The sequence below is a fragment of the Acomys minous genome (genome assembly GCF_964271855.1).
Source record: "Acomys minous genome assembly, chromosome: 13".
NCBI classification, from domain to species: Eukaryota; Metazoa; Chordata; class Mammalia; order Rodentia; family Muridae; genus Acomys; species Acomys minous.
In genome coordinates, this window is record NC_140495.1 from 107489308 (window position 1) to 107514658 (window position 25351).

The window sequence follows — 25351 nt, forward strand, 5'->3', positions numbered from 1 at the left end:
AACCTTGTTTCAAATCAGACTTAAAACAAACAACAATACGGAAATGGAAGTTTTGGTTTCCTTTAAAACTCAGTTAAAAACAGAACACCCTAGCTGGGCATAATGGTGCGCCCCTTTAATCCCAGCCCTCGGGAGCAGAGGCAGGTGTATCACTGTGAGTTCAAGGCTAGCCTGGTCTATAAAGCGAGTCCAGGATAGCTAAGGCTACACAGAGAAACCCGGTCTCGAGAAAAAACAAAAGAAAACAGAACTCCCTGCCTCTTGTTTCCACCATGGCCAGCACAGCCCAGGCCTCGGCCGCCTCTTTCTGATTTATTGTCAGCTCAGCACTTACTGTGCTTTGGAAGGCAAAGCTCCTGGGCTGGAGGCTGGAGCCCAGGGTGACACCATTCATGCAGCACCATTCAGAAGTGGCAATGGTGGCAGTGCCTTTTCTTTTTTTTTCTTTTGATTTTGCTGGGATTAAAGGCATGCACTACCACACCTGGCGGTAGTGCCTTTTCAAGGGCATGCATGCACGCGCTCCACAGAATGAGCATACCACTATGAAATAAGGCCACCCTAGCTGGGCGTCCCCCACAGACCACACCCCTTTCTGCTTTGGCACCACAAAATGCTGTGGCGAGGCAGGCCCTTCACTGAGACAACGGTGTCATGCTGTCTTGACTCAGGAGCCATTATAAATAAAATAACTTTACTTACAAAGTACCCAGCCATCTGGCCTCTGAATGTACCCAGTCCTGGGTATTTTGCCATTACAACGAAAAACAGACTAAAACAACACTTCACAAAATCTAATAAGTGCTTTTTGACCTTTTTCAGTTTAGCATCTGTTTCTCCTAACCACATATATAAATACATATGCTTTTTCACTCTAGGACAATTTTATTAGCATCTAAGAGAAAAACAAGAGAGGCCACTGCACATCCCAGTGACTTCCAGGAGAAAGGAGATGAAGAGGAAGAGGAGGAGGAGGAGGAGGAGGAGGAGGAGGAGGAGGAGGAGACATTCTGCTTGCCGTGGGGTCTCACAAGCAGCCACATGGCAGAAGGAGAGGGCCTTCAGAGAGAGGCTGAGCAAGCCCACCCACCAGGCTTGCAAACGCCACGGACAGGGCTTTTCTGAAGGTATGGCACACCGCAAACTGCATGGACACGCGCAGTTCTGACACATCCCCATGCCTGTGGCTAGCAACTGTAAAACTGCGGCAGTGCGGTACAGTGTAGCCTTCGTGACACAGGGGAGCCCCCTCCTTGCCCACTCCCAGGTGGACTAGTCAAAGCACCCTGAGTCCTGACCTCCAGTGCTGCAGACTGGCTTTGCTCACTTTGGGCTTGAATATAATCAAACAACACGTGCTTTTCCGCATAGCTGGCACGCGGATGCATAATCAGTAGCATGTTCCTTTTAGTGCTGAGTACTACCCACAGGATGAACAGCTGTAGGTGGCTGGTGCAGTTATGTCCAGCGTTTGTCTATGAATAAGGTGCTGTGGATCTTCTTGTTCTGTCTTGTTGGGGTTAGAGCTCTTCATTCTACTTAAATAAATATCTAAGAGTGGAAGGCAGGCACGCCTTTAATCCCAGAGGCAGGGGGATCGCTGTGAGTTCGAGGCCAGCCTGGTCTACAAAGCGAGTCCAGGACAGCCAAGGCTACACAGAGAAACCTTGTCTTGAAAAACAAGAAATAAAAAACAAACAAACAAATGAGTGGCAGGCAGAATGCTTTGGCTGCTTTGTTCAAGGTCCCCTCCTGGTCCCTAAGCTTCAGAGGTCAACCTGACACTCACTGGGCACAACATCAGAAAAGTGATGCACTGCCCCCAAGTGGCCACACCTGGCACAGCTCCACCAGCTTCCAAGGATCCTGTGCCCAGACCATGGGCTATGGGTCTCATCCTTCTCTGTGTGGCGGCCACAAGGAAGGCATGGAGAAGGGGAGAATCAGCTAGTCGCTGGCATCCACACCTGAGAGTCTGGTGAGGGAGGGGAGAGGTAACTAGTGGCATGTGAGGTGTTGCTGGAGAAAGTGACTCAGCTACGGGGACTACTAAGTTCCAGGAGGGCATGATGGGGCGGGATGCCCGGCGGCTTCGGGAGGGCTTCTCAACAAGGATTCAGAGCGTAAGGAGACAGGATGCAATATGGCTTCGGGCTTACAGCGTCATTCTAGAAGCCCAAAAGATGGCTCAGCAGGAAGGGTGCTTGTCACCCCAAGCCTGAAGATCTGAATTTGACTCTTGGAGCTCACATGGTGCAAAGAGATAACTGACTCCTGAAAGTTGTCCTTTGCCCCCTACCCCCAACAAACGCATACATGCATGCCTGCACACAAATAAACATGCAGGCAGATCTCTGTGAGTTCAAGGCCAGCCTGGTCTAAAAAGCAAGTCCAGGACAGCAAAGGGTACACAGAGAAATTTGGTCTAGAAAAAACAAACAAAAACAAATAAATAAAAAATAAAACTGCTGAGCTGAGGGAGTGAGTCAAGGAGTGGAACTCACAGAGCCTCACCCATCAAGCTGGAGAAACTGGGCAGTTTACACAGTGGCTGACAGATGCTACTTAAAGTGTCTCAGGACAGGAACTACCTGGCCAAGACCTCGTGTGAGTGGCTGGCACGGAAGAATGGCGTGGCTGTGGACAATCTCTACCAACTCCAAGTGGATCCAGCGCTGTTTGCTGCTTTCAACTCTTGTGCAACGAATATGACAGAGCACAAGGCAGTTCTGGTGCTAATATGTACAGGCTGGAGAGGGCCAGCAGGATGGCGCAGTACGTCCAAGTGCCTGCCTGACGACCTGAGTTCAAGCCCTGAGTCACACAGGAGAAGGAAAAAACCAAGTCCCATTAGTGTCCTGTGATCTCCACATGCATGTATGTGCAGTGTTTTTATAAAAGCAATAGAGAGCCAGGCATGGTGGTGCACACCTATAATCCAAGCACTCAGGAGGCAGAGGCAGGCGGATCTCTGTGAGTTTGAGGCCAGCCTGGTCTAAAAAGTGAGTTCCAGGACAGCCACATAGAGAAACCCTCTCTCGAAAAAACAACAAAAAAAGTAGTAGAGAAAGATAAAGTTAAAAAGGTGTGCAGTTTACATTTATGGTGTTGTGACAATTTGCCATTTAACTGGACTTACAGAAAAAGGAAGTGTGTGTGTGTGTGTGTGTGTGTGTGTGTGTGTGTGTGTCAGTACCCACGTTATGACTCACAACCATCTATAACTCCAGTTCCAGGAGATCTAACGCCCTCTTCTGGGCTCCGCACATGTACTGATTTACACTCAGGCAAGGCAAAGAGTTAGATACATAAAGTTTCTGAGTTGTTTTTTTTTTTAAATTTATTTCTTTATTATGTATACAGTGTTCTGCCTGCCTGTGTTTCTGGACACCAGAAGAGGGCACCAGATCTCACTACAGGTGGTTGTGAGCCACCATGTGGTTGCTGGGAATTGAACTCAGGACCTTTGGAAGAGCAATCAGTGTGCTTAACCTCTGAGCCATCTCTCCAGCCCTTATATACATAAAGTAATAAAAGAAAGTTTTCTAGAAAGAGAGGTATATATTTAAAGAAGGTAAATACCCAACAGTTGGGTAGAGAGGTGGCTCAGTGTTTAAGAGCATTGGCTGCTCTGGCAGAAGGCCAGGGTATGACTGCTAACACCCACACTGGGCAGCTGATGAGCACCGTTAACTCCGGTGCCAAGGGGTCTGCTGCCCTCTTCTGGCCTCTGAGGGCATGTGTATTCACAGGGGACACACACAGACAGGCAGGCACATGCATATACACAGTCAGTTTTACAACATTTTAAGGAGGGAATTAAGGACCACAGGACTGTGCTGGCATTTTGACCCTGCAGGCAGTACCTTAGCAGCCACGGAACAGCTCAGCCACGGTCATGTCACATGAAGAGCTCCGGTCAGCTCTGCCTTTGAGTTTGGCGAGCGAGCTCACTAAGGTACTCAGCCTTGGATTTTTCACCTGTAAAGTGGGCTGAGACTTCCTCCTTTCAGAGCTGCTGGGGCCCTGAGGTCAGCACGTCACAGCACTTGGCAAATGGAAAGGGGCTTGAATTGGGGTGTGGGTGGGTTTCTGGGGACCCTTCCAATGTTCTTTTTTGCTGGTTTAGGAGTTTTTCCTGCTTGTTGTTTGTCTGGCCTTCTGAGATACAGTTTCATTATGCAGTCCAGGCTAGAACCTGTAATCCTCCTGCCTCACACTGGGATGCTAAGTGTGAGCCACCTGGCAGCTGGCCCCTTCACATACCTTTGTGTACTTGACAAGGGAACTGTACTGGCCACCAGGAGGTTTCCTGTGACCCTCTAAGCCCAGAAACTGAGGAAACCCAAGAGGGAAAACAGAGTCCTTGGCTCCTTTGAGATTGTGCTTGGCTGGGCTGCAGGGAGAGGCTGAACTGTGGCGCAGCCTCAGCCAGCGCTCAGAAGTAGTTCCCTAGTGACAAGAGCCCAGCAGGGTCAGGACAGAAGAGTGGCAAGAGGCCGGGCGCACTCTGTCTTCTAGCATCCTAACCGTGAGATCCAGCAAGGATGCCGTACTTAACCTCAAATGCCAGTGTCACACATGGGTACCGGATCAGAGACACGTTTAGAGAATCCTAAAATAATCCAGTCCAACCATCAAGCTACGTGCTCACGGCAGACAGGAGTGTGGCCCCGTGACCGTTCCTGTGAGGAAGCAGACAGGAGTGTGCCCCCATGACTGTTCCTGTGAGGAAGCAGACAGGAGTGTGCCCCCGTGACCGTTCCTGTGAGGAAGCAGACAGGAGTGTGCCCCCATGACTGTTCCTATGAGGAAGCAGATAGGAGTGTGCCCCCATGACCGTTCCTGTGAGGAAGCAGACAGGAGTGTGCCCCCGTGACCGTTCCGGTGAGGAAGCAGACAGGAGTGTGCCCCCATGACTGTTCCTATGAGGAAGCAGATAGGAGTGTGCCCCCGTGACCGTTCCTGTGAGGAAGCAGACAGGAGTGTGCCCCCATGACCGTTCCTGTGAGGAAGCAGACAGGAGTGTGCCCCCATGACTGTTCCTATGAGGAAGCAGATAGGAGTGTGCCCCCGTGACCGTTCCTGTGAGGAAGCAGACAGGAGTGTGCCCCCATGACCGTTCCTGTGAGGAAGCAGACAGGAGTGTGCCCCCGTGACTGTTCCTGTGAGGAAGCAGACAGGAGTGTGCCCCCGTGACCGTTCCTGTGAGGAAGCAGACAAGAGTGTGCCCCCGTGACCGTTCCTGTGAGGAAGCAGACAAGAGTGTGCCCCTGTGACCGTTCCTGTGAGGAAGCAGGCCTTTGTAGGTGAGGTGTATGATCATCTCAAGAGATAAACTTCAGTAAGCTAGGCATGGTGGTTCACACCTGTAATCCCAGCACTCAGGAGGCAGAGGCAGGAGGATCTCTGTGAGTTCCAGGCCAGCCTGGTCTACAAAGCAAGTCCAGGACAGCCAGGGCTACACAGAAAAGCCCTGTGTCGAAAAACTAGAAAAGGAAAAAAAAAAAAAGAGGGAGAGAGAGAGAAACTTCAGGCTGCTTCAGCTGCCCAGACACTCTGGGAACAGCAAAAGGGCTACCTGCCTCGTTCCTAGCAAGACACTGGCAGCAGTGGCACACTTTGGAAAACACAAGAGCAGACGGCAGATAGGAAAGCAACAACACATTAGCACATTCGACGTGGTACCTGTGCCTCTTACCCACATATTCCGAGAGGAAGACGACAAAGAACGGAGTGACCAGGTCATTAATTCCCTGGACATACCCACTGGCGGGGTGTCGGATGGCCCAGATAAAGAGAATTCTTTCAAAGATCTAGGAAGACGAGAAGGAAAGGGGACGTGAGTGTTAATCTTGGGATATAATTCTTTCTCCGCTTTCCCACTTCACCATTTATCTGGGATTAGTGAAAAGTTCTAGGGAAATTTCTAAGCGCCGAGGGACAGAAGAGGAGGAGCACGGAGAGCTCAGCACACACGCGCCACTCTGCTCCGTGCTTCTCACCCTGTCCTTGCAGTATCTGATGACCGTGACATAGACACATCTGCGATGGGGCCGTGAACTCAGCCGCTTCTGTGTCTGGGAGCAAGGTATCGCACAGGCTGACTCGATGTGTTTTTCTAAACCTTCCTTGGTCACCACAGGAGTCAGAGAGGAAGCACCACTCTGCCGCTGAGAAGGAGGGAGGTCAGGATGCCATTCCCAGGACTCCAGAGATGGCTCAGTGCTAAGATCCTAGCACCTACACAGTGGCCTACAACTATTGGTAACTCCAGGGGACCTGATGCCCTCTTCTGGCCTCCATGGACACTGCAGGCACACGATGCACATAAATGCATGCAGGCAAACACTCATACACATTAAAAAAAATTTTTTTTAAAGATTTTTCTGGTTCAGCCTGACTAGGACTGGTGACAATCTACTCTTGTAGGACGTCCCTTTGTGTATCAAGATGCCACCACATATCTGCTGAGGAAAGTCTGGCGAAGTGGATCAGCAGCTAAAGACAGTCACCACCTAACCCTGACAGCCTGAGCTTGATCCCCAACACCCACAGGAGGAAAGTCCTGACAACCTGTCTCTTGGATCTCCATAAACATGCCATGGCACGCACACCCCCACACACAAAATAAACAAATGCAATAACACAAAAGTGAAAAGATACAGGTCCCTAAGCCTTCTGCAGTCAGGAGTTCAGAGAGAGAAATCAATCAGCCAGGGACCCCACTGGAGAGCCTTTGGGGGTTACATATATCAATTAAAATAAGAGGCCTCATTGGGGACAAAAAGAGATCTCCATGGTCCCTTAACAGTCCTGCCACCTCCCACTTAGCAGTTGCCCCCTCTGCTGTCACTGGGCCTTTTGAGTTCTCCCTTAATCTTTTCTCAACTGACACATGCTCATGGCTCTATGCTGATGGCCTGGCAGTTCTGGAGAATGGCTTTGTGCTACCCTGGGTCTCTATGACACACACAGGAGGAACAGCAGAGATGATGTGAAAACAGGCAGATGGGCGGAGGAGTCAGGCAGCCCTGAAGAGGAGAGGACGGAATATGACAGGCGGCTGTTGGAGATGGTCATCTAGGGTAGGGACGACGTAAGGAAGCTAGAGGCACACTGAGGGCTGCCAGCCGCTCTCAGAGAGTCTGGCAGGCAGAGCTGGGAAGTGCCCCTGAGGTGAGCTGGCTGCACTGCTTCCAACGGAGCTCCCCACGCGTCCTGTGTGACTGAAGGAGTGTGGAATCCTTGTACTAAACTCTCATAGGGAGGCCTCTTGCACTCTGTCCTCTGTTGCTAAATTACCCCTTTCTTCCTCAAAATGTATCCCAGGCCTGACCCACTGTGTTCTGGAAAAAAAAAGTCACAAGAATTCCCAGGCCAACTGTTTCTCTGCATCTCTGTTACCTGTATCTGTCTTGTGCAGAACATTTGCCTAGTGTGTAAGTGGCCCTGGATTTGATCTCCAGTGTCACAAAAACAAAAACAAAAAAACCCACAGTTGTCTCCAGATTGGTCTTTTGGGAGGACTCACAAGGGCACCTGCTACTCCAGAGTCTCAGCCTTGGTGTCTGGCATTTACGTGGCCAACTACATGGAAGCAAGAGAGCGGCAGCGCCACTTCAGCAGACATGCATGCGCCATACTCGAAAGGTGCCAGACAGATGTGAAATGAAGACAAGAAGCCCAGCTGCCATGGAGAACACCCCATATAAACACGGGCTCTGCACCAGGGAGGAGTCAGCCATGGCTGCCCCATATAAACACGGGCTCTGCACTAGGGAGGAGTCAGCCATGGCTGCCCCATACAAACACGGGCTCTGCACCAGGGAGGAGTCAGCCATGGCTGCCCCATATAAACACGGGCTCTGCACCAGGGAGGAGTCAGCCATGGCTGCCCCATATAAACACGGGCTCTGCACCAGGGAGGAGTCAGCCATGGCTGCCCCATATAAACACGGGCTCTGCACCAGGGAGGAGTCAGCCATGGCTGCCCCATATAAACACGGGCTCTGCACCAGGGAGGAGTCAGCCATGGCTGCCCCATATAAACACGGGCTCTGCACCAGGGAGGAGTCAGCCATGGCTGCCCCATATAAACACGGGCTCTGCACCAGGGAGGAGTCAGCCATGGCTGCCCCATACAAACACGGGCTCTGCACCAGGGAGGAGTCAGCCATGGCTGCCCCATATAAACACGGGCTCTGCACCAGGGAGGAGTCAGCCATGGCTGCCCCATATAAACACGGGCTCTGCACCAGGGAGGAGTCAGCCATGGCTGCCCCATATAAACACGGGCTCTGCACCAGGGAGGAGTCAGCCATGGCTGCCCCATATAAACACGGGCTCTGCACCAGGGAGGAGTCAGCCATGGCTGCCCCATACAAACACGGGCTCTGCACCAGGGAGGAGTCAGCCATGGCTGCCCCATATAAACACGGGCTCTGCACCAGGGAGGAGTCAGCCATGGCTGCCCCATATAAACACGGGCTCTGCACCAGGGAGGAGTCAGCCATGGCTGCCCCATATAAACACGGGCTCTGCACCAGGGAGGAGTCAGCCATGGCTGCCCCATATAAACACAGGCTCTGCACCAGGGAGGAGTCAGCCATGGCTGCCCCATATAAACACGGGCTCTGCACCAGGGAGGAGTCAGCCATGGCTGCCCCATATAAACACGGGCTCTGCACCAGGGAGGAGTCAGCCATGGCTGCCCCATATAAACACGGGCTCTGCACCAGGGAGGAGTCAGCCATGGCTGCCCCATATAAACACGGGCTCTGCACTAGGGAGGAGTCAGCCATGGCTGCCCCATATAAACACGGGCTCTGTACCAAGGAGAAGTCAGCCATGGCTGCCCCATACAAACACGGGCTCTGCACCAGGGAGGAGTCAGCCATGGCTGCCCCATATAAACACGGGCTCTGCACCAGGGAGGAGTCAGCCATGGTTGCCCCATATAAACACGGGCTCTGCACTAGGGAGGAGTCAGCCATGGCTGCCCCATATAAACACAGGCTCTGCCCCATGGGGATAACGGGACAGACATGAAGGGTTCCCACACCTAACTCACCCACGAGTGGGGCAAGCTGGACTCCCTACAGACAATGCTCTGTATATAAAGTGTGAGTTTCCATCTTTGTATTCCGGTCCCACTAGTGGGAGACACCTGTTAAGCTGCAGGTCACAGCCCTAAGATGAGAGCCGCATGCAGGAGTGAAAGGCGAGGGCATGAATAGGGCGGTCTGGGGAGAAAGCGGGGTCGAGCTTCACACCAGAACGGGAGGGGGAAAGGAGTGCATTTCCAGCTTTCCCCATGCTGCATCTCATAGGTGAGATAATGGCGTCACCCACAATCTTCCCTTTGGCATTGAAAGTTATGATAAATCTCAGGAGACAGCTATACATAAAGGAACCGTGAATACTATCCAAAGGCTCAGAAGGTTTCTTCCCACCGTCCCTCTCTGCTATCGAGAGAACCAAAAGCTTGAATCAACAGCACTGACGCTCCACGTCCTGACTACAGCAGAACTGCAAAGGAATCTGCTGACCTCACGAGCGAGTGCCCCCACTCCTGGAACCTCCCGTGTGCTCCCGTGTGCGTCATTAGCTAGAGGTCTTGAAATAATCACTACCAATGTCACTTCTGGATTTAGTTCCAAAAGAACTTAAAACAGGGTCTACAAGGTATTTGCATATCCATGCTCAGTGCAGCACTGGCCACCACAGCCGAAGGGATAAGCAACCCACGTGTCCATATGCATGTTACGTTCACGTGGTGGAATTCTAGCAATGACGATGGAAGATTAAAAAGGGAGCTGGGGGCTGGAGAGATGGCTCAACAGTTAAGAGTACTAAAGAGCACTGACTGCTCTTCCAGAGGACCTGGGTTCAGTTCCCAGCACCCACATCGCAGCTCTCAACTGTATCTCCAAGATCTGACATCTTCACACAGACATACAGGTAGGCAAAATGCCAATGCACATAAAAGAATAAAAATAAATAAAATGTCTTTGTAGGGGACAGGAGAGATGGCTTGTTGGCTAAAGGTATTTGTTGACAAGACTAAGGACCAAGACCCACACAGTAGAAGGAGAAAACCAATCAGTGGTCCTCTGACATACACACAAGCACACACCCATTGTGTGCCTACCACAACATAAATAAGTCAATAAATAAATAAATGTAATAAAAACATTTTAATATAGGGACTTTCTGACACTGTGAATTAAGCCAAACACAAAATGACAAACTGTATAATTCTGCCTATCTGAGGTATTTAGAGTGGTCACAGCCATAGACAAAAAGCAGAAGGATGGGGGCAGGTGGAAGGGGCTGCTATTTAATGCGCACTAAACTTAAGTGTGGGAAGTGGGGATGTCTGGAGACAGAAGAAGGTGGTGTTCAAAGAACACTCAAACACATGTAATGCCACTGAGCTAGAAACTTTTTTTAAAGATTTATTTATTTATTATTATGAATACAGTACTCTGCCTGCATGTACATCTATGTGCCAGAAGAGGGCACCAGATTTCATTATAGATGGTTGTGATCCACCACGTGGTTGCTGACAATTGAACTCAGGATCTCTGGAACAGCAGACAGTGCTTTTAACCTCTGAGCCATCTCTCCAGCCCAAGCTAGAAACTATTAATTACCTACTCTGTTCATAAAAAAAGAGGAACAATATGGCAAATTCATGCTACATATATTTGATCACAATTAGAAAAAAAAGTCAGCCAGGCATGGTGGTGCACACCTTTAATCCCAGCACTTGGGAAGCAGAGGCAGGTGGATCGATGTGAGTTCGAGGCCAGCCTGGTCTACAAAGCAAGTCCAGGATGGCTAAGATAGCATAGAGAAACCCTGTCTCGAAAAACCAAACCAAACCAAAACAAAACAAAAAAAGTCACTGTTCCAGCTTTAAAAAGAACAAACCCAGGAATAGGAATTTTAATTGAGGCAGGAATCTTACTGCCTCAAGCCTCAGGGCATAGCACCACTTGGTACCCAGGCTTGTGATAAAGGGCGGATGAGAATTTGCGAGAAAGTGCTCTGTCCTGAAGTGCTACCTGTAGACATGGCGTGCCAAATAGGTGCCCCTGGGCCCAGGCTGGAGGAGGGCTCCACTCACCTCCTGGACAAGTGGCTGCTGGAACAGTGGGATGAGAGGGTTCGTCCTTGGAATGTCAATGTGAATCTGAAAAACAGAAGCCACAGCCCAGACATCAGTGCCAGAGTGTCTGGGGCGGCAGAGTCAAAGGGCACTCAGGGCCCAGCTCAGCTCACACACTCAGACCCCAGCCAGACCCTCCTAGAAGGAGTATGTCCCCATGTCAGCCACAGCTCAGAGAGGAAAACCCCCCAAGTTCAGCCACTTAGACAGGCAGGCGTCTCCCCTGAGGTGGTAACCCATGGCTCTCCTCTGGTTCTCTGAAGTTGGATTGGTCTGGGACGGTACCCGCTTATCACATACGACCAAGGGTGCATCCTCTTTCAGGATCATAACCATCCTCAGTGCCTCAAGTCCTAAGTGTCTGGTGTGGTGGGGCATGCCTGTATTCCCAGCTCCCAAGAGCTGAGACTACACTGCAAGTTCAAGGCCAGCCTAGGTAACATAGTGAAACTCTGTCTCAAAAAAATCCTTCCTGTAATTCTAGTACCAGGACAGAGGCAGGAGACTGAGTCCATCCTGGGCTAAACAGCAGCCAGTGATACATAGTGAAACCCTGTATAAGTTGCAAACAGAACCCACAGCTATTGCTAAGAATAAAGGAGCTGCTAAAAGTGCGCAAGAGCAGCGAACCAGGACAGGATGTGCTCCTGACGTCAGGGGGTGAGGAAGGGTGAGGGCAGCTGGCCTTCAGTAACCAGAGCTGCGGTTCTCACTTCTGCTACCCAACAGGTCACTGTGGTTGGCATAGGCTCTGAGGCCTCTCCAATGCCCAGGCTAACTTCCTAAAGACAGCGTCCACATCATTCTGGAGACAGTCATAACAGCTGTCTACTGTCCACCTCTTACCAACCCCGCCACCTCTCCCTCCTGTGAGGCTCCCAGCAGACACTTCTGCAGGCCTGAGGACGTCTGCGGGCAAGTGGGTGGTCAGTAGGCATGTAGCAGCCACAGGCACACACTGATGCCACAGTTCACAGGGCTGACCGCCTCCGAGCTTTCTGCCTTTACTGTGCGTCCCATGGTCCTTAACCCTCACAGGATAGGAGCATGCTGGAAGTTCAGGCCTCACCGCAAGTCCTGCACCTACTGGAAATCCAAGGTGTGCGCGCACGTGCATACATGTGTGTGCATGTGTGTATAGTGTGTACATGTGTGTGCAGTATAAATCTGACTATACTGGTGTATGTGTGTGTGTGGTTATTTGTACACACATTAAAGATGAGAACACCACTGACCAGTGCTAAAAGACACACCTATCTAAAGATATAGGTGGCATATACCTATAATCCCAGCAATCAGGAAACTGAGGCAAATTCAAAGTCACCTTGAGCTACAGAGTAAGATGCTGTTCTCAGATAAATACATACATATATACATACATACACACAGACAGACATACATACATAGGGCTGGAGAGATGGCTCAGAGGTTAAGAGCACTGACTGCTCTTCCAAAGGTCCTGAGTTCAATTCCCAGCAACCACATGGTGGTTGTCATGCAATCTGACGACCTCTTATGGCCTGCAGGTGTACATGCAAATAGTGCTCATATACATAAAATAAATAAATCTTAAAAAACAAAGACAAACCAACCCAAGAGTTGGTTCAGTAGCTAAGAGTGCAGGCTGTTTTTCTTGAAGACCTGAGTTTGGTTTTCAGACTCACATGGAGCTCACAACCGTCTCTAACTCCAGCTGCAAGGACCCAACACCCTCTTCTGGCTTCCGCAGGCACCTGAACTCACATGCACATATCTACACACACAGAGAAAAGTAAAAGTAAATTTAAAACACACACACACACACACACACACACACACACACACACACACACCTATAGTAAGTTACGTCAAAGCTTCTAAATGAGAAGAGCGGGAAGAGGAGAGCGGGGAGAGGAGTCCCAAAGTGCACTGGATGCCTAGCTATGCCAGGAGGCTCCGGGCGCCCTACACAGAGCGCAGGCGGCCTACCTGCCGGTAGGTGTCCTGGTGGTGCTCCTCATTCCGAGAGTCGTAGTACTGCTCAATGAAGCCAAAGTACTCCTCACGCTTCCGCTGCAGGGTGAGCTTCCGCCGCTCGGTGTTGGCCGGGAGGTAGCCCTAAAGACAGCAGCGCCCGTCAGAGGGGCACAGGGGTCCGAGAATGAGCGCTCACTTTAGCCTGAGCCTGGCTTGGCACCATCAAGGAACAAAAAGAGACTGCAGAGAGGTGCACACCCTCTCCTGGTAAGTGGCCCCCCATGGGCAGATGAAACGAAGCCAGCTTTCTTGGCCTGCTTTTGCTTTGGCCCCACACCTCGCACTGTGGTTCCCAGAGCTCACACCATGGAGCAGGAAAAGGCGGTCAGCGGGAGGGAGCTGGACCCGAATTGGAGCTTCCAAAGGAATTACCAAGACCTGACAACTTCTGTGACACTTCGTGGTACAGAGTACACACTCTTTTCCAGTGTAACACTGGAACCATCAGCTGGGCGAGCAGAATGGGGCCTGTGACTTAGCAGTCACGAGGTGGGGCAGAGCTCTGGCAGCCTCAAAGCCATTCCTCCTCCGAAGTCTCCTTTCTGCTTGCCACACTCATTCTGAGCAGCATTTGAACTAGGAGCGGCAGAGCCCTGATTACGTGGCTGTAAGAGGGCACAATGACAAGAGATCCTTCTCAAATGCACTTACGTAGTACGTTCCACAGTGGGGGGCTATAGAACTGGCGTGGGGTTTGCTGGATCTGGGGTACGCACGCAGCACCTGGCCCTGGGCGGGCACACAGGCCTTTGAAAATCCTTACTGAAGGAATGACCAGATTTCAGAGGCTTAAAACCAGCCATTGCAAAGCAGGAGCTGGCTCGATGCTAGCCAGTGTCCTGAAAGGGAGACTAGTGTGGCTTCTGAGAGGCCCACGGACTGAGTCTTCACAGCAGAGAAACAGATTCAAAGCCCTCAGGAGTGTTGGCGCTTGCTCAAAGCCAGTGCTTGGGTCCTCCGCCCTGCTCCATTCCTCCCCATAGTTAAGAAAGTGACAGTGTGACCACAGGAGCCAGCCCCTGGCCTTCTCCACACAGGGCTGTAGGAATACACTCACCTGCAGGCGTGGGAATAAACTCTCAAGGATGTGTCTCTTTGGACACAGCCCCACAGCTGGGCCAGGCTGCAGGACTAGAGAAGTCTATGGTATAAGACCAACATGCCCAGACCAACCTTGGCAGGCAGAGGGCTATGTGAGGCCCACGCTTCTCTTCGAGGTGGGTGCCACTCACCGACAGGAGTCTCCAGGTCACTGGTCGGACTTCCCTGGGAACACCTGGCCAGCTCCACTTCCTCAGTTCATCTACAAACAGAAAACAAGCTCACTGAACCAGCCCTTCCCACAAAGGAGCAAAGCCAACCTTGGCCAGGGGACTCCTACCACCAAATAAGATCCCCACAGCCACTACTTGCTGAGAGCTGCAGAGAGAGGCTCTAAACCACAGCCCCCAGCAGCAGGGTGCCAAGGGCACCAGCAGCAGCCATAGGCTCAGAGAAACTGTGGGCGTGTGTGAGGAGTCATGGAGTTGGCCTGGTCTAGCTGCCTTGAGAGGCATGCACCATGGGTTTTTGAGGCACTGTGTGCCTTTCAGTTCCTGAGAAACCAAGGCACACACTCCCTCAGGCAGTGAAGCATTCAGGCCGCCTGTGTTTCTCTGCATTCCCTAGAAGTCAGCGAAGCATATAAAAGTTTGATAGGACAATTGGTCTTAGACATTAATCTTATGTGCCTTGCATAGCTTGTAAATGTCACGGTATCTTGGCAACCACCACTGTATTCTTTCTGTCAACCATCACTGTACTCTGTTTCTGGTAAGTGTTTAAAAAGTCTGATTGCTGGGCCGGGCATGGTGGCGCACGCCTTTAATCCCAGCACTCATGAGGCAGAGGCAGGAGGATCTCTGTGAGTTTGCAGACTGCCTGATCTACAAATTGAGTCTAGGACAGTCAAGGCTACACAGAGAATCCTGTCTCAAAAAAACAAACGAAGAAACAAAAAACAAAAAGTCTGATTGGTTGCAATAAACTTGCTACAACATGAGTCTTGCTGTGTTCCCTTCGCCCTGACCTGGTCAAGACTCACTTCTCATAGGCCGCATCAGGCAAGCTTGGCCCAGTAAGTAAGCGCTGGCCCATAAAGGTGTGGACTTCTGTGAGAACCCTGGAGGCAGCAGAGACGCCTGGACTAGACGTCCCCCAGTCTGGAGGGCCCCCGATGTCAGCCCCACTGACTCTGGTGCATCATCTTTGGTAACAGACTTCTGCCTAAATGCCTGTACATCACCACGCTGGCACGAGACCAGGAACTGCTTCCAGCCTCTGAGAACGGAGGCACCACAGTACCTACCTTGCCCGGGGCTCTAGGGAACTCACCTAAGTCAGTGTTGTGGCTGGAAAGCAGCTGGCGGAACTTTTCTAGGCGAGTTTTCTCCCGGACTGTCATTGGAGGGGCCCCAGATGCATTCTGGTCTGAGATCCGGGCGACAAGGGGGATGATGGGACGGAGAGGGAGAGACTGCTGTTTATGGAGTGGGTTCCTCAGGCACGTGTCACCTGAGGGATTTGGAAGAGAGAGAGAACTGCATGGGAAGACCATGGATCAGATGCCCAGGGTCTGCTCAGGCCAGGTGTTATGGTGCCTTCTCCAGGATTGGGCCTGGGGCGTTCCCTGAGGCTCCAGTTGAGGGGCAGTGAGAGGATGAGGCCTAGGAGGGCTCTGCTCCATCACAGAGGAGGGAGGGACCACACATGTACCCAGAGGACAGCTGTGGCCGACTGACTGTCCCGGATGTTGCCATGCGTGACTTCTAAGAATGTGTGTGGTGATGCCAAGGAGATGAAACTCTTCCTGCCTTAACTGGATCCGTCCTCAGAGCCTGTTGCGGAGTGCAGGAGCTACACAGCCCGAAGCAGAGCATAGGAAAGGCTGAGCCATGACACTGTAGAGGACACGCTGCCCTCACAGCCAGGCACAACTGTAGCCCACACTTGGCCCACAGGGAGCCCTGAGGCAGGTACTAAGCTCTGGCCTCAGGCAACCCAGGCTGAGCGGCTGGGTCCTCTGTGTTCCACATTCCCCGCTCGCAGGGCAGCTCTGAACTCTGCTGTGTTACCAGCGAAGCGGTGGAAGCAGCAGAACCGAGCTCTGTGCTTCACTAGAGCCGGTCTAAACCAGCTGGCGGGTGGAGGGAGTCCCAGTGCAGGCCTGGTGCTCATCAAGGCCATTTCAGCATGGTCTCTCACATGGTCCCTTATGACACCTGCTAAGAACGAATAACTACTTTACAAAACAACAGACTCGGGCTGGAGAGATGGCTCAGAGGTTAAGAGCACTGACTGCTCCTCCAGAGGTCCTGAGTTCAATTCCCAGCAACCACATGGTGGCTCACAACCATCTATAATGAGGTCTGGTGCCCTCTTCTGGCCTTCCTGTGTATATGAGCTCTGTATACATAATAAATAAATAAATAAATCTTTAAAAAAAAAAATTAATCCCCCTCAGGAACAGTCATAGGGGAGGGGAATAAGGGGAAAATGGGAGGGAGGGAAGAATGGGAGGATACAAGGGATGGGATAACCATTGAGATGTAACAAGAATTAAAAAAAAAAGAAAGAAAGAACAGACTCAGCCTGGGGAAGTAGGGGAGGTGATGCCTCAGGGCTATCTGGGTAGCCTGCTCCCTCATCTCCTCCCAGTCCCACGCTCACCCCCCTTCCCTTATGCCCCTCCCCCAGCCCTCAGAAAGGGGGAACCCTTCTCCACTGCCAACTCCCAACTGACCCCAGCCTATCAACCCTCATCAGGACTGTCTGCATCCTCTTCCTCTGTGGCCTGATAAGGGACCCCACCAGCGGGAAGCGATCAAAGAGCAGGCAACAGAGTCCATGGCAGGGACAGCCCCTGCTCCCCTTACTAGGGGACCCCTATGGAGACTGAGCTGCCTATGGGCTACATCTGAGCAGGGGGCCTAGGTCCTCTCCAAGCATGGTTCTTATTTGGTGCATCAGTCTCTGCCAGCCCCCTGGGCCCAGATTTGTTGGCTCCTGTCCCCTCCAGGTCCTTCTATCTATAAGACTCCCTGCGCTCTGCCCAAAGTCTGGCTTCTGCTTCCACGCCCTGCTGGGTGGAGTCTTTCAGGTGCCATCTATGCTGGGCTCCTGTCCTGCTCCCTCTCTTCCTTCAACTGCTTCCAGCCTTACACACTTCATAATCAATTGCCATAAAGAAAACTGTCTCATTAGGCATGGTGGTGCACACCTTTAGTCCCAGCACTTGGGAGGCAGAGGCAGGCTGAGAGGATGAGGCCAGCCTGGTCTACAAATGAGTCCAGGACAGCCAAGGCTACAGAGAGAAACCCTGACCCGAAAAACCAAAAAAGAAAGAAAGAAAGAAAGAAAGAAAGAAAGAAAGAAAGAAAGAAAGAAAGAGAAGAAAACCGTCTCAGGGATTGCCTCTTAGGGCTGGGTCCCATCCTTCAATACCTGGGCCTTAAAATGAACATATTGAACACTGAATAGAAATGAGTCAGCACTGCAGAAGCTTGCAACAGCTGCCACAAGGCACCTGGCTGGGATGCTGACAGTGACAACTGGGGCCTAGAAAATGCAGAACACAAGCAGAATGCTTAGACAGTAGGGCATCTCTAGCACTGGCTGCTTTCAGGCAGATGCACACAGAGGGAACCGCCACAGGAGAAAATGCGGGTGGTCCAGCTACACAGGGCAGCCTGCAGCCATCGCACAGGGGCCTTCCTGTCACTGGGAACTTCAGCCATAGCTTGAGCCACCTGGCCAACCAACGCTGAATGCCTGTGTCAGACTGGTACTGTGGGTTCAAGCTGGGCCCTGCCTGAGCAGAGGCAAATGACAGCAATTCAGTAAAGACCCTAGAGCCAAACTGCATGGCCTTGTGTGATGACTGAGGCCTCACAGAACCTGCGGGAGGATGCACCGTGGAGCGCCAACATCCTCTGCCCTCTACACCCATGACCTGTATGCGAGCCTTTTTGGCTGTACCGAGGATGAGGGCACTCCCTGCCCACCTCAGAGTAGCCAACATATTTATATAAAACCCTGTGGAGCAGCATCAAGCACAGCGATGGGGCCTTTAAAATGTACACAGAAAGTCCCCAGACATCTAACAGTAACTAAGAAACAAAGCAGGTCTCTCCTTGCAGCCCATCCCACTGTTGGGCAAGCTGAGGTCAGGAAGCATGACCTGGCCCTGCAGCACAAACAGGAAAAAGGCCTCGTTAGGTGGGTGGCCAGGGCTGACGAGGTGACCCATTTGTGACGTCATTCACTGACACCTTTAAGTACATTTAGTATTTGTGAACCTGCCTAGGCCTAAAGTAATGGGGAACAACGTAACCATGAAAGCTGGGGATCCCCATCAGGGAAGGGAAGAGGGTAAGAACGGCCGGGAAGTGGAGACGCAGCGGATGGTAGGCTTGCTGGTGGCAGACCTCCGGCCATGGAAGATCTGAGCAGGAGCTTGAAGGGACCTCTTTTCTCCCTCGCTGCTCTCCGCTGAGCAGCTGGGGCTATGGAGGGGCAGGATGGACTCACTGGAGTTTCGGGACAGTTGGGCATCACTGCTGGACTTTATGACCTTGTAGTTGGCAGGGACGTCCGATGTTGTCGACTGGGACCGTTCCGGTTTTACCCTTAGCTTGCTGTGGTTTTCCAGGACCTGGGCTGCAGTTGCCAGAGCCACTTTTGAGTTCAGAGTTTGGAAAGGAGGTGAGGAAAAGTCCTCTTCCTCGTCATCACCAATGTCCCAAGCGTCACTGGTATTCCGGGCAAATTCATGGAAACTAGAGGCCTTCTTGTTCTTCAGAGGAACCGAATTGACTTTTGACCGTTCTTTGATGAAGCTTCAAGAAAGGAGAGGGCATTACTGAGCAGCATGACACCTGACCACTCCATTAGCTCTGCCATACAATAACCAATTACACTTGTACACCTTCAGAGAGACCCCCCGTAGCCACTGCTCACCCGTGAGGAGCATCCCAGGCAGATGGCGCGGAGCCAGGGCCATCAGCCTCCACACGCTCTTCGTTGCACAGCACACTCACACTAGTCTGAGCTGAGAGAAGGAAGGCGCCATGCCATGCTGGTAGGCGCCCCGTGGCCCCACCTGGTCACGTGAGCTGCAGAGCTCCAGGTGGCAGGTCCTCCCTCTGCCTGACTCACTGAGTGACTAGGTGGACTCAGCCCGCCTTCTACCACGACCCACCCCACTTCGGCATCCATAAGCAAGAACCAAGCCCTGACTGTAGAATCCATGGAGGTGTCAAGGTTGATTACTCTAACATAAGCTAGAGTAGCTGTCAGAGTAGGAAGGAAGTGAGGGGAGCCAGGGGGGATAATGTTAACTTTCCATCCACGCGGCATTAAGTCTCAAAATGAAAAGGCTCCTCTTTTCACTCTGCCAACCTAGAGAAAGATGTCTGAGCCTGGTGCTGCTCTGGGCCTTTCCCCCTTAATCACAGTTAACTTCAGGCTTCACAGAGGGACAAAGCCACAGCAGAGTCTACAGTACATGGAAAACCGAGTGCAGTGCCGTAAAGACATCACTAAAACGCTCCCCTCACCCGCTGAGCCGCAAGGCAGGCCACTCCAGATAGCAGGGCCACTGGGCCAGAAGAGCTAGAGTTGTGTGTCCCCTGCCTCTCTCTTGGTTTTTCCGGGAAGGGTTTCTCTGTGTAGTCCTGGCTGTCCTAGACTCACTTTGTAGACCAGGCTGGCCTGGAACTCACAGTGATCAGTGATCTGCCTGCCTCTGCCTCCCGGGTGCTGGGATTAAAGGCGTGCGCCACCACGCCTGGCTAGAGTCCCTATTTCTAAAGTATCTTCCCAGGGGATCCAACCCCCCTGACCTCCTCTGGCACCTGCACTCATGAGCACATACCACCAGAGACAGAAACACACACACACACACACACACACACACACACACACACACACCTTTTTTTACTAAATAATAAATCTTTGGGGCTGGATAGATGGCTCTGTGGTTAAGAGCATTTGCTGCTCTTGCAAAGGACCCAAGTTCAGTCCCCAGCACCCACATGCTGGCTCCCATAACTCCAGTTCCAGGGGCTCTACTGCCCTCTTCTGGCCTCCTGAGCCACCAGGCACAAAAAAATACAGCACACTTACACTCATGGAGCAAATACTCACACACAGAAAAAGAAATCTTTAGAAAAGGAATCAAAAAAGAAAAAGTCTAAGTGGCACTACAAATTCTCAAACGCACAACAAATGATACCTGTGAGTGAACTTGGTGAAGGACATTTTTAAAAGGCGTGGCCATGGGTTATACTGTTCGGAACACAAGAGCGCCGTCATCTTATAACTTGACAACACTGCCCTGCTTCACCCCAACTACTGCCCTACTTACAGAACTGCTGGGGTTGACGTGAGGGCTGTACATATTCAGGAGGGCGTGGAGACTTATATTCGAAAAATGTCTGGGATTGGGTGACTGACATAAAACAAGTAGGGAATTCAAAGACACTCACACAAACGCAGTCCCCTGGAGCCCCGTCTGGCCCCACATTTAGGAAACAACCCACTTAGAAGCCTGTCGTGCCAGCAAGTGGCTGACGGGGCTGCTCAGCAATAACACGGGTTTTATTTAAGCTATAAAAATTATTGCAGGTGATACTGCCACTAATAGCAATGATTTAACAAATTGGAGTCACTACCCATGGACAGGAGATGACTTAGTGTGTTCATGCAGCTTAGATCATTAAAGACCGGATGTGGAAGCTTCTATTAGGATGGAGATTAACTTCAGGGTAATTGATGATGGTCTGGAGCTGAGCAGAGAAAGCAGTCAGAACGTCCAAAGGTACCAACCCAAGGGCGATAAATGTTTTACAGCAACAATCTGAGGCTGTAAACAGCCTGCAGCTGCACTCATGGTGCCCGAGCTCAGATGTTAACACCGAGCCAGCGTATATATACACATGGGAAAGCCGCTAATCAGAGGGAATTCACTCTGATTTGTGAAGCCAAGTGAAGCCAACTACAGTGTGACTCTGTGGAGTGACCAGGGAAAGTGTCCTCGGTTTTACGCCATTAACAAGTGAGAAAACAAAGCTGTTAAAGTGTGCTGCACAGTCTGGGACACGGCCATATTCCTGATTGCTGAAGATCCACCCTCGAGCCAGAACGAGGGGACTCAGTTGATGATGGGCACAGTGAGGTGGAGGGGCAGCACCTGAACATAGAAGTGTCCCCACTGCCCGTGGGATGTGTGGACAGTGGGTTTACACGCGAGCTACGTGGCTCTTGGGCAACTGTAAGACTGCTGGGCGGCATCTCCCAGCAGCTGGCTCTGGGCGATGGGGAGCTTCTCTACAGTAATACTCAACTGCAGAGGACACGCTGTCAGCCCCTGGGTGGACACCTCTAGTCCCTGGCCTTTCCTGGGGCTGCAGTCACTGGCCACAGCCCAGGGTATCTTACCTGAACACCAACTTCAAAAGGAAGCAGGACGCAGGTCACAGTTCACTCACTTCATTCATACTGTCCGTCTGTCCATCTGTCTGTCTGTCTGCCTCATTAAAAAGAACTTCAAAGGAGCTGGAGAGATTGCTTGGCTAACAGCGATTACTGCTCTTGCAGACGACCTGAGTTCACCCATGTCTGGCAGCTCACCTATGCCTATAACTTCAAAGGTCCTGGGGATCCAACACCCTCTTCTAGCCTATGTGGGCACTCATACACACACATAAACACACGCACAATTAAAAATAAGATTTAAAAAAACGCTAGGTGTGGTAGCATATGCCTGTAATCCCAGCAGTCAGGGAGGCAGAAGCAGGCGGATCGCTCTGAGTCCCAGGCCAGCCTGGTCTACAAAGTGAGTCACGACAGCCAAGGATACACAGAGAAGAAACCCTGTTTTGAAAAACCAAAAATTAAAAATTAAAAATCTTTTTAAAAGTTTCCATGAAGCTGGGCAGTGGTGGTGCATGCCCATAACCTGGCCCTGGGAGGGCAGAAGCAGGAAGGGCCAGACTGCAAAACCAGCTTGGGTTACATAGCAGTTCTCTGACTCAAGAACTGCTCCTTCAGCACTAAAGAGCTGGCTCAGAGGTGAAGTCTGCTCTTCAAAAGGTCCTGAGTTCAATTTTCGGACACAACACTGAGGTTTGGGATGATCTGTAGTCAGATCTGCTGCCCTCTTGTGGCGGGCACATGCAAGCAGGATACTGTATATATAGTAAACAAATCTTAAAAAAAAAAAAAAAAAAAGAATTGCTCCTTCCTGGACCTGGAACATGCTAGGCCAGGTGGTGGTGGCACACGCTTTTAATGCCAGCACTCTAGAGGCAGAAGCAGGTGGATCTCCGTGAGTTCAAGGCCAGCCTGACCTACAAAGTGAATTCCAGGACTACACAAGAAACTTTGTCTTGAAAAGACAAAACAAAATGCTTGCCAGGCGTGGTGGCACACGCCTTTAATTCCAGCACTCGGGAGGCAGAGGCATGCGGATCACTGTGAATTCGAGGCCAGCGTGGTCTACAAAGTGAGTCCAGGACAGCCAAGGCTACACAGAGAAACCATGTCTCAAAAACAAACAAACAAAAAAACCCCACTTGCTTTTGTAGAGGACCTGTCTTACTTGTAGTCTTGTTAGGTACCAGTCTGGTTAGTTAAATAAATAGCCTCCTGTATATGGTTTCAAAGTTAGGCAGATAGTAAACAGACAGAAACAAGCAACATTTGTCTATTCAAATACACTACAGATGGACAGATGGTCCTCAAACACTTTCGAAAACTGCAGAATAGGGCATTTAAGATGTTTTAATAATAAAAGGCTTTACTGACAAAGAGACACATCTGCCCTTAGCAGCGCTCCCAATCTATTTCAAAGAAGATGATGGGCAGTGAAGAACTTCCATATGGAGTTTGCTTCAAATATGGCAAAGCTGGCCACTAGGCAAAACAACTGCTCTTACCTCAACTACTGACAGCAGGCATGCTGCCCAAACTGGACAAGCAGAACGCTGGCAAGTCAACTGACCAACTTTACAAAGATAAGGTAGGCCAGTCCTTCAAAATTCCTGCTTCACAGAAAAGTCAGATACTCTGAGCCTGTAGGCCGAAGATAGATGCCCCAACCACACAGAGGAACCGTGGGTGACTGTCCAGGCAGCTGCAGTCTCTGTCATTTCTATAGTTTTAGAAGCTGCTTGCTCTGTACTTTCTGTTTTCTCAGGTAATATTTGTACTTCTCAGGTCTCTGATGGGGTTGAAGACTAAATAGTTATAGCCTTAGTTTTCCTTCTTAAAGATTAAAGACGTAACAGTTTAATAAGTTGTTTAAGATCTAATAAAAATGTTTTAGGGTCTAAGAAGATATTTTAAAGGTGGTAAATGTAGCCAGGTAGTGATGGTGCACGCCTTTAATCCCAGCACTTAGGAGGCAGAGGCAGGTGGACTTTTTTTGAGTTTGAAGCCACCTTGGTCTACAAAGTGAATCCAGGACAGCCAGGATGGTTACAAAGAGGAACCCTGTCTGGAAAAACCAATAAAATAAAAGTTGTAATGCAAGTGATAAGAAAATGATATAGGTACAAAACTTCAGACTCATCTGGAAAGGACAGATAGTAGAGTACTTTCTCCAAGGTTGCCAAATACATATAGACTGGATATTATAAATATAACTCTTAAATAATAATAAATAAATAAAATATAATCTTACTTGGACTGAAAGGGGAAAATGTAGTAAGAATTTTAGTTTCTTTAAAAACCCAGTTTAAAAAAAAAAAACAGTTAGCCAGGCATAGTGGCGCACGCCTTCAATCCCAGCACTCGGGAGGCTGAGGCAGGTGGATCACTGTGAGTTCGAGGCCAGCCTGGTCTACAAAGTTTTAAGACAAAGTGAGTCCAGGATAGCCAAGGCTCCACAGAGAAACTCTGTCTCGGAAAACAACAACAACAACAACAAAAAGTTAAACCGGGCATGGTGGCACATGCCTTTAATCTCAGCACCTAGGAGGCAGAGGCAGGAGGATATATGTGAGTTCAAGGACAGCCTGGTCTACAAAGTGAGTCCAGGACAGCCAGGGCTGCACAGAGAAACCTTGTCTTAAAACAAAACAAAACAACACACAAGTTATATTATGTGAATATGTTTTTGTTGTAATCCCAGGTGTGCTTCAGATTGTCCACAGCTGTTAACTCTGATTGGCTCATGCTCTAGGAGGGGCATGATTTTTGGTAGCTACAGATAGTTTAATTCTGGGGACTCTGGACAGGGTATGAATGGGAGAGCCCTGAGAGGGCCTGTGGCAGCTGCTGCTCCCCTGCTGCTGCTGGTTCCTGCTGTTACACTTGCTATGGCTGGGTTGCTGGGTATTCTGACAAGGAAGATTGAACTTGCCCCTAGGAACCTGACGCTCCTAATCAGCAGGATGCAGTCTGAAGAGGTCTATGCCCTTTCTTTCCCCTTTAACCTTTTTTCTCACCTACGTAATGTTGGGGGGTTGGAAGGGACTGGGATAGAGAAGGGAGGTAAATATAGGAACCCAATAAAGCAGCCAAAAAAATATGGCTACAGACCTGGATGTAGTTCCCAGCACTCACATGGCTGCTCACAACTGCCTGCAACTCCAGTTCCAGGGATCCAACTCTCTCTTGTACCCACACGGTGCACACAGTACACACACATGTGCTCAGGCAAACACACACACACACACATACAAAATTAATTTTAAAAACCTGTCCCTTTTGCCAGGCAAACTGATGCATGCTTTAAAATCCCAGCACTCGGGAAGCAGAGGGAGGTAGATCTCTGTGAGAATCTTCCTAGTGAGAAGATTGCTACTGGTCCACAGTCATTCAGCAAAATAGAGGGGACAGGTGGGCCACGGCCAAAGCTGAGTAGAGGGACTTACTTTTTGGTGAGCCGAGGGTCCAGAGGAGGATGCTGGGCTCCATACACGGGCTGAATGCTAGAAGCAGGGGAGACATAAGTTCAGTGAGGAAGCGAAATGTGCCCGCTGGGAATCTGACGTGACTTGAAGGAGCAGCCTGCTTCCAGGAATGACACCCAATCGTTCCAGAAGACAGTAGCCTGCGCTTCAAGGCAGCCCTAGACAGGGCTCGTTTTCCCTGGGGAAGTCCCAGTGCCCTAGC

At 50.7% G+C, this 25351-nt stretch overlaps 1 protein-coding gene across 1 annotated transcript in view; it reads right to left on the reverse strand.

The window, feature by feature from the left end:
• The window catches only part of TBC1D22B (TBC1 domain family member 22B), a 60631-nt gene that overhangs the window by 18731 nt on the left and 16549 nt on the right, over positions 1-25351 (reverse strand). The window contains exons 2-8 of the mRNA XM_084754154.1: positions 25111-25167; positions 18761-19068; positions 15566-15745; positions 14425-14495; positions 13145-13273; positions 11135-11200; positions 5702-5816 (exon numbers count right to left, since the gene is read on the reverse strand). Of these exons, the coding sequence (XP_084610280.1) occupies positions 5702-5816; positions 11135-11200; positions 13145-13273; positions 14425-14495; positions 15566-15745; positions 18761-19068; positions 25111-25167 (926 nt within the window). The remainder of the gene's footprint in view (positions 1-5701; positions 5817-11134; positions 11201-13144; positions 13274-14424; positions 14496-15565; positions 15746-18760; positions 19069-25110; positions 25168-25351) is intronic.